Source organism: Haliotis rubra, unplaced genomic scaffold (assembly GCF_003918875.1).
Source record: "Haliotis rubra isolate DU_JTF1 unplaced genomic scaffold, ASM391887v1 Scf137, whole genome shotgun sequence".
Taxonomy (NCBI): domain Eukaryota; kingdom Metazoa; phylum Mollusca; class Gastropoda; order Lepetellida; family Haliotidae; genus Haliotis; species Haliotis rubra.
The window spans coordinates 967,438-981,021 of NW_025765303.1; the positions used below are offsets into that span (position 1 = coordinate 967,438).

General features: G+C 38.1%; 2 protein-coding genes across 2 annotated transcripts; one reads left to right on the forward strand and one right to left on the reverse strand.

The window, feature by feature from the left end:
• Positions 1-201: 201 nt before the first annotated feature.
• LOC124268207 (60S ribosome subunit biogenesis protein NIP7 homolog) lies at positions 202-7,627 on the reverse strand. Its single transcript, XM_046703235.1, has 5 exons — positions 7,479-7,627; positions 3,406-3,492; positions 3,024-3,162; positions 1,441-1,580; positions 202-375 (listed from the first exon to the last, which is right to left on the reverse strand). The coding sequence occupies exons 1-5, from the start codon at positions 7,532-7,534 to the stop codon at positions 321-323; spliced, it is 477 nt and encodes a 158-aa protein (XP_046559191.1). The 5' UTR covers positions 7,535-7,627; the 3' UTR covers positions 202-320.
• Positions 7,628-7,885: 258 nt separating this feature from the next.
• On the forward strand, positions 7,886-13,150 carry LOC124268255. Its single transcript, XM_046703293.1, has 5 exons — positions 7,886-8,384; positions 9,205-9,747; positions 10,191-10,237; positions 11,402-11,548; positions 12,313-13,150. The coding sequence occupies exons 1-5, from the start codon at positions 8,363-8,365 to the stop codon at positions 12,394-12,396; spliced, it is 843 nt and encodes a 280-aa protein (XP_046559249.1). The 5' UTR covers positions 7,886-8,362; the 3' UTR covers positions 12,397-13,150.
• Positions 13,151-13,584: the final 434 nt, after the last annotated feature.

Consider the following 13,584-nt stretch of genomic DNA (forward strand, 5'->3'; position numbering starts at 1 on the left):
GAGATTATCGAGGATGACGTGTATACTTTAGCCAAAATAAGTCAAGCAGGACAAATTATTGCAAAGAAAATCAACAGACAGTTTCACCCAAAATATTTTGAGCTTGTCTCAAGCAACATCTGAGAAAACAGTGATTTCTAAAGGTTTAAAACATTTTCTTATTACAAATCACAAAATGACAAATAACAAGAAACAAAAGCCTTCAGTATGTACAGTTTTGGTGTTTATTTACAATGTAATGAAATCTGACAAGGACTACAATAATGCTTCTTCATTTCGTATGTACTCCCCCACATCTGCTTGGTGGAAGGCCACAAGGGTCATTGGATCACAGTGACGGCAGTCCTGTGTTGACTTTGCTGCAACACCAAACCCCTGCAACAGAACAAAAGTGGTAAAAATCCCTTAGTCTAAGTGAGTGAGTGAGTTAGTTTTAGTCTTACTCAACTTTCAGCAATATTCCAGCAATACCATGACAGGGGACACCAGAAATGGGCTTCACACATTGTACCCATGTGGGGAATCGAACCCGGGTCTTTGGCACGACAAACACTTTAACCACACGGCTACCCCACCACCCCCTAAGTCTTTGCCAGTTGTATTCTTCGAGTGGCTTATGACAATACAGTGGAAACCTGATATTAGTGATAAGTAAAATTTCAAGGGACTTGCCAAAATTGTTTACTTATCAGGTATTTTACTTATCCAAACTTATAAAAACCTGCAAATGACAACCATATGCATGTATATGTATGCATATGTAACAATGAACAACTTATCAGGGCTGGCCTCCAGTTTGTCAGTGTTGTCAACTGCTTGACGCCAGCGAGCTGTAAGTAGGATGTTTGTTTGACTGGAGACTGACACGACAGCCCCTCACGTCGGATTATGTGGTGATCGCTAATTTAGTTATCCAGTCTCTTTTGTTAAGTAATATACTTCCAGGGACCGTGAGAAGACGTTTAGTTAAGCGGTATTGTTTACTTATCCGAGTTTAGTTAACCGGACTTTAATAGTGATAATTAATGAAGAAATTTGCAGGGACCAAAGAAAAGTGTTTACTTATCACGTCTGTTTAGTTAGGCGGTCTTTACTTAGGCGGTTTCCACTGTATATATCTTTGCTTGTTGTTTACAACTGCATTCAGTGGCCTATTAATGAATACGGCAGGGCAATATTATTCAATACTGCTATTATCAAATATTCACAACCACTAATGACATGCAATAAACTCAGTCACAGAGCTTGAGAGAACATCAGCAACAGTCATGTATTCACCTACAATCAGCCACAGAGCCAGACAACAGTGTTACCTGGTTGCAAATTAGCTGTGCTAATTGCAAACCTGACAAAATGAAATGGCCCTGATCACCTGTTGTCAATCAGCCAAAGAACCTTGTGTTTTCAGCAACTAGAATGTCATATAAATCTGGGTCTTACCAAGGGAGATCACTCATGCTGTACACGACCAAGCCCTGGTACTGTGATGTGTTCTCTGTTATCCTCCCAAGTCCAGACTTCATCACATGGTGGCCATACAAAAACTGCTGCTCAGCACTTGGCTTCACCCATACCTTGAACTGAAACACAGCATATTTGAGTGAGTGAGTGAGAATAAGTGAGTGAGGTTGTTCACCCCTTTGAGGAAAATACTCCAGCAATATCTCGACAGAGGACACCAGAAATGAGTTGCACACACTGTACCCATGAGTTAATGCTGTAGGCACAAGACTCCCTATTCCTGTATTAGAGTAAAACAGATGGCAGCTGGTACACACACCTTCAGCATAGAAGATATAACAAACTTGCCATAAGCCACAAACTATTTCAAAGGGTCATTTCGGCATAGAACAAGGGAAAAGAATTACCATCAATAATTGTTCATTCCCCGCTATTATGTGAATGAGTGTTGGAAAAGGGATGGCTTTCTCTGCCAAGATGAAACATAACGGGTTATAATTAGGATTACACTTTCTCAGTTTAGTACAGATTCCAGTATTTCCCATCTGGGATTCGAACACCCACTCTGTGCAGCACCTAATTGCCAGTACACAAACTCAGAGATGTAACCCATTCAGCCACAGCAGCTTCCACAAAAATGTAAGCCTGACAACTTGTAGTCTGGATCATGTACTAGTACTTTGTGTTCTCCCCTGACAAGTATAAATTGGCAAGGATCCCATCACCAAAAGCTATGAATACACCTATCTATCAGAAAGTGGTTCTATGAAGGTGTTTTTCTCTGTCGAGGTGAAACAGCAAGTGCCTGACACCAGGGCCCTGTTTCACAAAGCTCTCATAACGCTACAACTATCAAAAGTCAATGTTACGGTATAGGAAGTAGGAATGCTACGAGAGCTTTGTGAAATGGGGCCTCGGAGAACAATGAACTACAGTCAACTGATACTTGTCAAAAAATATTTTACTGAAACAAAAGCTTCAGGGTTTATACAGATTATCAGCCCTCAAATTTAGGGCCTTTTCAGGTGCTTTTCAAGGCCTACTAAAGAGATTTTAAGGATCTATAGAAACACACATAACACAAGTAGTTGAATACACACAAGGTTGGTCGGAATGTGGGGGCCGACCATCAGAGGGAGATAACTCTTAGCTACATTGCTGTCCTTCTCCACATAAGGCAGATCATTCTTTATGCGTAGGTTCATATGCAGCTACTAGGTTAACTTCTTAAAATCAACTATTTTTATTGATTATTGCTTGTATCATGCCGCTTCTTGGGTTTGCATAGAGATGACAATGTGGCCCATGATATGGTAAAAAATTCACTAGGGACCGTTCATAATTAACACCCATTGTCATTGCAAGGTATTTTTATTATCTTAACTTGGTTTAAGGTTACAGGAATTCAACAGCTTTGAAGCAAAAGTTTACTACTATAATGTAATATCCAATAATAATGTCTTATTTTTCACCTATAACTAGCACATGTCACAAAACAAAATTAAACAAAATTAAACACAACTACCAGTATGCGCTGTCTTCTATTGCGAACAAACATTTACCTTAGCATATGGTGCTATATAGTCTAATGCTGTTATATGTAATCTGAAACTTCCAGACTTGGTGAATTTCCCAAAACAGGTTCCCATGGAGATGAGATTGTCCCTTGACACACATCCTGCTTTCTTCATCAACTCTTCTCTGGTGAAATAAATAGAATTAGTATATAAGTTTCAGGAGAGTTACAAATATACCAGTTACACTGACCTTTATCACGATCAGCAGTCATTATTGCCTTCTATTTCACAATCTACAAGTTTGGACCCTAAACAGGGTCATTGACTCTTGACATCAATATTCATTGGCAATTAAATATGACACAACTTACAAAAGTCATCTAGCATGTTAGGAAAAGCTGGGAATGTGGTAAATTAGTTTTACTACCTGACATAGAAAACTCGGTCTCTGTGCAGTCGAAAGCAGTAAGCTCCATCTGGTCGATCAAGCAGCAGCTTGATGTTCTCACCAATACTGTAAGAATGCAAGGGATGATACATTTGTTTTTCAGACAATTTTACTTGTTTTATCAAGCTGAAGGACGTTTCCTGATATAGTTTTACATAAATATTTTGTAAAACTCATGTGAGTGAGAGTTTAGTCTTACGCCGCACTCAGCAATATTCCAGCTATATGGCGGAAAACTCACCTGAGCAAATGTCCAGCTATTAAGAACACATGTTCACACTGACTTGTATACAGAAATGTACCCTTAACAAAGTCAAAACTAGAGGTGTGACGATACAGAAATTTAACGATACGATGCGTATCGCGATATCTTGGAACGATATGATGATATCAGATGAAGTATCACGATTATCGATACTACGATATATCGTCACAGCTCTAGTCAAAACACAAAAACGTACCCGGTACCCTAAATATAGACGAGTCCATAGTCTATAACGTATACATGTAACTGTTCCTGTTCAACTGATTGCGACTGATAATGTACACTGCGAATTATTCGTTACTGTGCATGCTTGTTTCTTATACAATGCAATCAAACAATGAAGTGTACATGCATATGACATTACACCCTAGCTAACAGTGTAACCTGATGGATAAAGGGTGTTTTATAGTTAAAGAGATCAAGTTCTAACTTCTATGAAGAACCTGGATCTTACCATGGGAAAAGAAGTTCACCAAGGACTAATTAAGGGTGCTTGATAGTCAAGGCAGGGCAGCCCCATACCATTGAAAAGGGGTGTGTGATAGTAAATGATCCCTGAGACCCAGAGGGGTGGCATGGAAATAGGAACCTGTGCATGCAAATGCAATTGAGTATGGGTCACAGTGATGGTAGAGCATGGCAGCTGTAGCGTATTAGCATGATTAGGTGGTGGACATGTGGTTGTGGGACTAAAATAGAACATAGACAGCGGGTACATAAGGAACTCTTTCCTTATCATGTTTTAAAGAATGTAGGAAAGAAAGTCACAGCAAAAAAAGTCACAATACAATAATATATATTACTATAGTACTGTCGGAAATAGAAAAAAACTGTTTGTAGGCTCTTACTCTGTATCCCTAAAATTTACACAACTGCAAATAGCAGATGTCGAAATAACCCACTTCGGCCTAACTTGGCATTCAGTGGGATGCGTAATAGGGAAAAAAGTCACAATACAATAATATATATTACTATAGTACTGTCGGAAATAGAAAAAAACTGTTTGTAGGCTCTTACTCTGTATCCCTAAAATTTACACAACTGCAAATAGCAGATGTCGAAATAACCCACTTTGGCCTAACTTGGCATTCAGTGGGATGCGTAATAGGATATCCAGAAAAGCATGTTTACTCGTAAAATCAGGCAAAACTGAGAAAAAAATATGAATAGCTGCTGAAAACAATAGATCAGACTATAGATGGCAATTAGGTCACTCAGCCAGGTATGACGACGGACCGTCAACTCACCTGGCATGAAATGCACGTGCTGCCTACAGGCGCCCAAGGGGGCATCTCAAAGATATTTTGTGCTTTTTCATGTGTGTTGACTATGCCTCATCTATTGATTAACAGCTTAAGTGTCTTTCTTTCATAAAGTTTATATTGAGATATGTAAAAGAGTTTGATACCTGATAACCATAGAAACACATCGTATTAAATGTCTCAAAATATATAGGTGGCATGACCACCCGATCGCGAAGATCGACAGGACTGGATATTATTTGTAAATTGTTATGACATGCCGTGTACTTCCCCAGTATAATTGCCCTAAAGGATTATCGTATCTTAGCTGATATCTCCATCCCCATGCCCGATTCCCAAGGGATGTCTGCGACACCCGTCCAGGTTTTGCTTTTGAGACGAACCATCTTATCTGTTTCTTTTTATAGTGACAGTGAGACTCCATGGTAGGTACATCCTTAATAGTTTCAGCATGAAAGTTATTATTTTTTACGTCAGCTATCGTTTATAATGAAGCTGCGTCTAATTTCAAATTGGTCACTTAAAAAGTGTCCTTTATAATACAATATCGTCGCACACTAATTTGCATACAGCCATGGTCTGTTCCAAATAATTTGTTTTGGACTTAGAATAAAATCGCATTGCTCATTTCTGCATTAATCTCTCCTCAGTAAAGTTCTTTTTCTATGTTTCTTGTGTCCCTACCATTGAGACTGTAGTTAGGCCGAACTTAGTTTAAGAGATATTGCACACTTGCACATATCAACTACATACATTGTAGAGATAAATGAGAAAATAGTTTTTTTCTATTTCCGACAGTACTATAGTAATATAATATATACTAGTGGGTTGTAAAATATCTCAATTGTTATAACAGCTTCTATTTCTGACATGATAACATAATTAATGAGGTAATTGGGGTGTGAAACCAAGAGTGGGAGAGGCCACTGATCAGTGAACGGGGGTCACTATGAGACATGAGAGTTGTCTACTGTACGGTACTGTACTGCATCATAGTGCATGCTTGGGATTAGGTGCCTGACTCTGAGGTTGTGGGTTCAAATCCTAGGTGAGACTCATCCCAACAAAAGTACTAGAATTTGTACTTTACTGAGAAAGTGTAAACACAAATATAACAAATGTTACAACAAAATACAAGTGTATATTGTTACAGGGAATGTGTGAAACCAGGAATTTCACGGAATCGCTAAAAGATTCAGTGATTTCATGGTGTTCCATTACACACATTCCCTGTTAGGATATCAGTGAATGTGTGAAATTAATGTTTGTAGCTTAAAACTTTACTGTTCACACTTGCTAGTGCATCTTATTGTTGCAATTAATAATTTCATAGAAACATCAAATATTAATTAATTCATAGAAATACCTGGGAATATACATCATCCCGCTTTTGGAGAAGAGCTTTGGGATATGGGTTTGGGAAGGATAAGGTATTTTACAAAGCACATATTTCATGTTTGTCCTCAGTGTCTTCTCTCTACGAATGATGTGACAATGGACAAGGAACTGTTTCTCCATATAGCTGTGTCGAATTGTGGTGGTCAGGGTTTCCAGAAATGTAACTGTTGTCCTAACCAATGTAAATCGATACGTTGTAAATGTTTTAAAGTGCTACTGAAGTGTAATAGCTTGTATCATAACAGTCTATCTTGTCCCAACAAAATAATTTTATCAGCATATACTCTGTACTCGCATTATAAATGTGGTGTTCTCTATTTCAATAAAGGCTTACAGGGATTTCATGAAATCCCTGAGATAATATTTCAGTTATTTCATGGAATCCCTGGAAATTTTAGGGAATACCTGAAATCCCTGGGGGTCACAGTGATTTCACCAAATCACTGACTCTTTAAGGGATTACGTGAAATCCCTGGTTTCACACATTCCCTGTAGCATATATAAGTCTGTTTCCTTCTCCAACTAACATGAGAAAGAAGAAACTTGGTATATGTTTGGCCATGTCCTTTCCCATTTGCATCATGGATTTTTATTAACAGCAACAGTATTTGAAGGACACATGTACAGTAAGCAAGCAAGTCTGATTGATCCTGTGATTTATGGTCATAATTATACATGTCACACACCTAATAAACAGTTATTGTGACTTTTTTCCTAGCCAAAATTGTGACTTTTTATCAGTGACTTATTTTCCTGAGACTTTCTTTCAGATCACCGTTTTAAACGGACACTGCACATGCACAGAAAGGTCAACAGTTTGGAGCTGATCACTTGATAATTATTTGTGACAGTCCGTACTTAGTCCTGTGAAAACTATATAACTGATGATGAATACTAGTTGTATGAGTAACAATAAAAAATAACATGGGATTACAAACAACATGTCAGGTGTAACCTTCGTGTCCCGTTTAGCCAACTCTTCTCACTAGAGGTTACGAATGATTGCTCTCCAAATATCTGACAAATTTGCAAACAGTCCGTGACTGGTAAATGTCTGAGTAACGATTTCTACAGCCATTATTCCGGTTTCGTGGCCCAAATTGTGTATCCTACAACTAAATACGTACTATTTTGACAATTTCTGAAAGAAGGTCTTCGTTTCTTCGTCGGTGAGTGGCCTCATCTTCTCTCTTGTTTAGACAGGAAGTTCTTTCCACGTGTTGATGTTTACGAATTTACGCATGCGCACTATATATTCTAAAATTAGAAATTCATCTAAAACGGAAAATGTGCCATCAGGAGGGAAATGTTATAAGGCATTACATCGTCATCGGAATCACGTACAGGTTCATGAAAATCCCGAAATATATATTGTTGTACTTCTGTATATTGATAACAAACCGCAAATACTCGAAATCACCAAATCCGTTCACTATGTAATCCGTAGCAAATGCAATCATTTTCCGTTCCATAAAAAATAGAAAACATTCCACGCACGCATGCGCAGTTTCCACACTTCCGTTGCCATGGGATTGTTTACATTATGGCGGCAAAAGTAGATGAATCCTATTGTCAAAGATGCTACCAATATGTCATTGTAGCAATGCGATTATGGCATCTGAATCTGTATTTCAAAAGGCCCCTTCTGAATTCATATATACAAATGGAAAGAACAACATTTGGTTGGTGGAGAAATCGCCAACTTCATTAATCGAGTTGAAACTTCATTCACAGAGTCAAGATATTTTGTCTTCGCCGTCGGACACACCTTCTCATGGAGCACCTAGTCAGCACAAAGGCGATGCAGTCGATTCAGCAAATCTATTTCCAGCAATATTTGACATAAAGAAAATCAAGCAAGGGCAAGGGAACCACGTTTGGTCTACTGTCAGATGGATTTTACAGCCAAAAAGATGAGTGTTCAGCAAATATTCGGCCTGGTAGTGCAGGTTTGAATGAGATATCATCAAGTGTAAACGAATCGGAGGAAGGCAGAAACGGTGGCAAAGAGATGCCACCCAAATCACATAAATGTAAGTGTCACTAAAAGAGATGCAACTTGCACGTTTGTGAAAATATATAGTTGATACGCAGGTGTGATACGTATTGTAACTCAATTTGTGAACCAGTCTGTTGGGACAACCTTTTCTTATACTGTATGTATAAACTTACATCAGTGTAATAATCAATTTGTATCCAATTTGAACACTTCACGTTGCTCGATTTGTGTGTGTTTGTTAATTAGGTGCGAATGACTCGTGAAACGAGCACTCATTACTTTTAATTGCATTGATGTAGAACTTTGTCTAGTTACAGAGCTAAGCCATGAATCCTATTGTGTCTAGTGAAATGTGTTCTCTAATGGAATTTGAAAAAGTGCATCTGGTGAAGTGCACTACTGTGACATTTGCTGAAAACAAAATTTATTGATCAGGTCCTGTTAAAGTGCACATCTTGATTAATCATTTGTAATTAAAGGTTCTTTTGAGATAATTGATATAAGGTCATAATCATGATAATAGTTGAAATAGAGACTGACATACTGCCATTGCTTCCTTGATGCATAGTGGTGAATATTGGGCCAGGTAAATGATGGACATTGTCCTGACTTTTGTATTTCAGTTAATTGCAGTGATGATTCTTGTATTGCGATACGTGCCACAAAATATCACCATGCACCTCTAGTACAGCGTGCTTTTTATTGTAGAATGGAGAAATGATACATTGTATAATCAAGGAGGGCAGAAAGATCATATCACAATTTTTATTTGTATCCATTCCCACCAAAAACTAAGAAATTAGTAAGATTATGATGAATGGTGATATTCACTTGTTCACTTGCTCTTATTTCAGTTGTGAAGAAGAAAGGAAAGTCACAAAAGAAATCACATGCCTCCCCAGTGCTAAAGAAATCTCAAACCACCCTTCATCTTTCGCAGTCACCCAAGTTATCTGATGGTGCTTCAAAAATCCAGTTCCGAATCTCTGCTCAGGAAAACTCAACAGGCGATCTCAATGTCCTGTCAGCTCAGTGTAGGGCAGTGAAAATGCATGAACACACTGAATCCAAAATGAAACTATCATTTGTACATAATTCGTTTCATTCAAAGGAACTGGGTAATTTAACTAAACCATCCTTCATAAACAAAACATATACAGTGTCAAAATCTATGAATCAAATTCCAAGATCTCAGAATGTTAAGGGAGACAACAAAAGAAAATCTTGCTCAAGTACGTCTCCTTCACCAATACAGCTGACCCGCAAGTCGTTAGCTCAGGCTGAGAATGTGTATCTGCAACGTGTGACTAAAGTTTACCTGTCTGAGAAACATTCAGGTGTGATAAAAGATGAAGGTCTTGAAATGCCTTGTGCCCCACCTGCCACACCTACTGCAGGTAAGCTTTGATTGTCTTTCTGATTCTATTCTCTATATTCCCTGATTAGTTATATTACTAGTCTGAAAGAAACATCCAAACACTTAGCAAAGTTGTAGATGTGTTGTGGGTACAGTGAATAATATTGTGGCTTCTCCCTTGAAGCTGTGAATTGTTTTTCTGCATCCATTCTCTACATGTGTGCATACTGGACATACATTCAGATATGTCACAAAATCGTGAAAAAAGTATATTGCATTCCTGTGAGTGAATTAGTAGTGTAATGTTTGTTTGTTAGTTTACATTGCAGTAATGCAGTAATTCAACTGGGTCAGGACAACCTTTATATAATGAAGTCTGGGCAAGACAAACCAGCGGCTGACATTATGGACAATGTGCCTTGTTAACTTGTGTCTATGATCTGGAATGTAGGTTTAACATGAATTTTCTCTTTCTGTTACCAGAGCAGTTGAGACGCTATGAATACGTCCCCAGTTTAACTGATGTCAGAGTAAGTACACTATATTCTTACTGGGACTTCTTTCAGCCAGTGTAGCAGGCTACAAAAGCAAAAGGCTGCACAAGGCATATTTTTCTGTTTTATATGGTTAGAATATAAAGGAATGCAAAATAAAAAAAAAAAGAGTTGTGTACAATGTGTGAAGCCCATTTCTGGTGTCCCCTGCCATGATGTTGCTGGAATATTGCTAAAAGCGGCGTTAAACCAAACTCAGTCAGTCAGTCTTTTTTTTGGCAGCCTGCAGGTAACTTTTAGCTCTTAGGGATCAGGCTGAATTATATTGTTTATTCCGAAAATTTGTAACTTGCTGCTTTCAACATTTTACCCACCATTCAACAATCGTTGCACATATAATTGGTTTGTTTAAAAAAAAACATGTAAAATATGCAGAATGTGGAGTTTGGTGTACTTTAATATTTGACCCAGGTTTAGCCCATCCTTGTTTAATTTTCTAGCTGTTTGATTGTACTGAAACTATTTTTTTTTAGTTTTTGTTGTTGTTTTTCGTGCTATTTTGAGCTGGATCTTATGTTTAAACATCTTGTTAACTGAAGTTTGTTGATGCTGTATTTGTGGTCTTGGCACACATCCATTTTTGAAATCTAGAACATGTCTATGCTGGTACAACAGGACAGTGCATCTTTGGATCTGTGTAAGGCATACAGTGATGAGTTATCTCTAATACTTGCAGTCCCAGCGTGCTGTCCGACAATAAGACATACAGTGATGAGTTATCTCTAATACTTGCAGTCCCAGCGAGCTGTCCGACAATAAGACATACAGTGATGAGTTATCTCTAATACTTGCAGTCCCAGCGTGCTGTCCGACAATAAGACATACAGTGATGAGTTATCTCTTAATGCTTGCAGTCCCAGCATGCTGTCCGACAAAAAGACATACAGTGATGAGTTATCTCTTAATGCTTGCAGTCCCAGCGTGCTGTCCGACAATAAAACATACAGTGATGAGTTATCTCTTAATGCTTGCAGTCCCAGCGTGCTGTCCCAGCTATGAGTTATCTCTTAATGCTTGCAGTCCCAGCGTGCTGTCCGACAATAAAACATACAGTGATGAGTTATCTCTTAATGCTTGCAGTCCCAGCGTGCTGTCCGAAAATAAGACATACAGCTATGAGGTATCTCTTAATTCTTGCAGTCCCAGCGTGCTGTCCGACAGAAACTGCAAGTGATGGAGAGAAAGGAGCATCAGAAAGAGGAAAAGAAGAAGGAAGAACAGGCAAAGATTGACAAGATGTTGCAGAAAGATAAAGAGAGTGAACTGCGACGTCGACAGAGGCAGGAGGTATTCATGTTTTGTTCGTTTCTTAAGTATTTCGTATCAGCGCCAGCAATATAATCCAGCTTGCAGAACTATGAATTCCATCTACAAGAGTCTGGTGAGCCTTGGGTTATAAGAACTAATGGTCAGATACCTGGGCTTGTTGCAAAGAATGCCCTGGGTTTTGAGACTGGCTGTCTTGGCTGATTACATTGACATTGAGTCCCTGATATATATAGTAGCCCACTCTAAATTACATGAATGAAACAAATGTCAGTGTAACAAGCACTTGACCTGTTGAATTTGCCTAGTTTTTTTTAATATTTCATGCTTTTTGAGTAAGAGAGGAACTAATAATTGTGCTTGTCGCAATATTCGACTAACGGGATCAGATGTTTAACGCTGTACTCAGCAATATTCCAGCTATATGATGGTGGTCTGTAAATAAATAATCAAGTCTGGACCAGACAATCCATTGATTGACATCATTAGCATTAATCTATGTAATTGGGATACAAATGACATGTGTCAACCAACCTGACTACCCGATCGCATTGGTTGCTGAATACCAATTCTATCCTGGATCTTCATGGGTAATTAATTCAGAACTGCCAGTGTTAGGTTATATGCTATTCAGATGGTCAGGTTTTATAATTTTGTTTTATGGTGTTCACAATATCAAGCACAGGTTTGTGTGGTGACTTTCTGGCGGGATATTGTAGAAACATTGTTTTGTGAGCAAATAATGACAGAAACACATGTAAATGATTTTTTTCTCACTTTTTCAGATTTATGCCTTGAACAAGATCATGACAGAGCTGGAGCACAGGCGTTTTATGGAGTTCTGTATAGCAAGGGGGTTCAACTCCTGATGGGTTACAGCTCATGGTGTACAGCTGCTTGTTACATCTTCTATAGTATTTACCATTGATTGGATGGTACAGGGAAGTTTACAAAGTTTTTGTCCTCCTTTTTTATGAACACTGTTTATGGTTTCCTTTGACATTTTTATTTAAATCATTGTTGAGGCCAGTTATTTGTGGGTTTTATGCTCCATATTTGGGAAACTCTTTAGCCTTTATGTTAGGGATGTAGGAATATTGCTGATGATGTATGAGCTGTAACAGACAAATGCAATCGTTCTCTGGAATTATGCTGAGATAATTAGATGATCATTAGATACAGCCATTATGACAATCTTCAGAAGAAGACATGAATGACAAAAGGCATTGTTTTTTAAAAACTGAAGCTTTAATGAGTGTTTTTAGTTCATAGTATCATGTTATTCAATTTTGTATTACATTTTAAGAATATATCAGAACGACCAATACATACAGAATACAAGTTTTAAGTACCTTTATGCATATATTTTAGAAATGTTTTACTAAAGTCTGCTCAAATTCTTAATCATATTCAACTTTACTACTTTTTTTACACGATATATTGTTCACTGGAAATATTGTTATAAATCTGTGATATACTTCTCACGATCTTTACATATGCAGTTTTATATACCATTTGAAATACTGCTGTTACTAATAGTATTATTGTATGCAGGCGGTGGGCTAGTCTGATGGTTAAAGCATGTGCTTGTCACGCTGAAGATCCGGGTTCGATTTCCCACATGGGTACCATGTGTGAAGCCCATTTCTGGTGTCCCCCGCCGTGATATTGCTGGAATCTTGCTAAAAGCGGCGTAAAATCATACTCACTAATTTTGTATGCTGATGCTGAAGTAAGAAACACTTTTTGCAGGGCACTACAGTCAAACACTGGTGTGTTGAAGTTAAATACTTCCAGTTATCTGAGGTTCGGTAAATAGTGTACTACAAGCTGGCTTCTGTAGAGTTTAGGCTATGATGTGGTTTAATAAGGGTCTTTTCTGCGAGGAACTGCTCTTCAGTGAATGACATTTAGAAGTTAAATGCTGAAGGGAGAGAATTCATGGATGTCAACTTCTTTGTTTTTGGAAGGAGTAAGTCTATGTTCCGAAATAATGAAGTTTACATCCATGTTCTCCCCTCATGTTTTGGTGTATGTCCTGGTTTGATTGTGTCCTG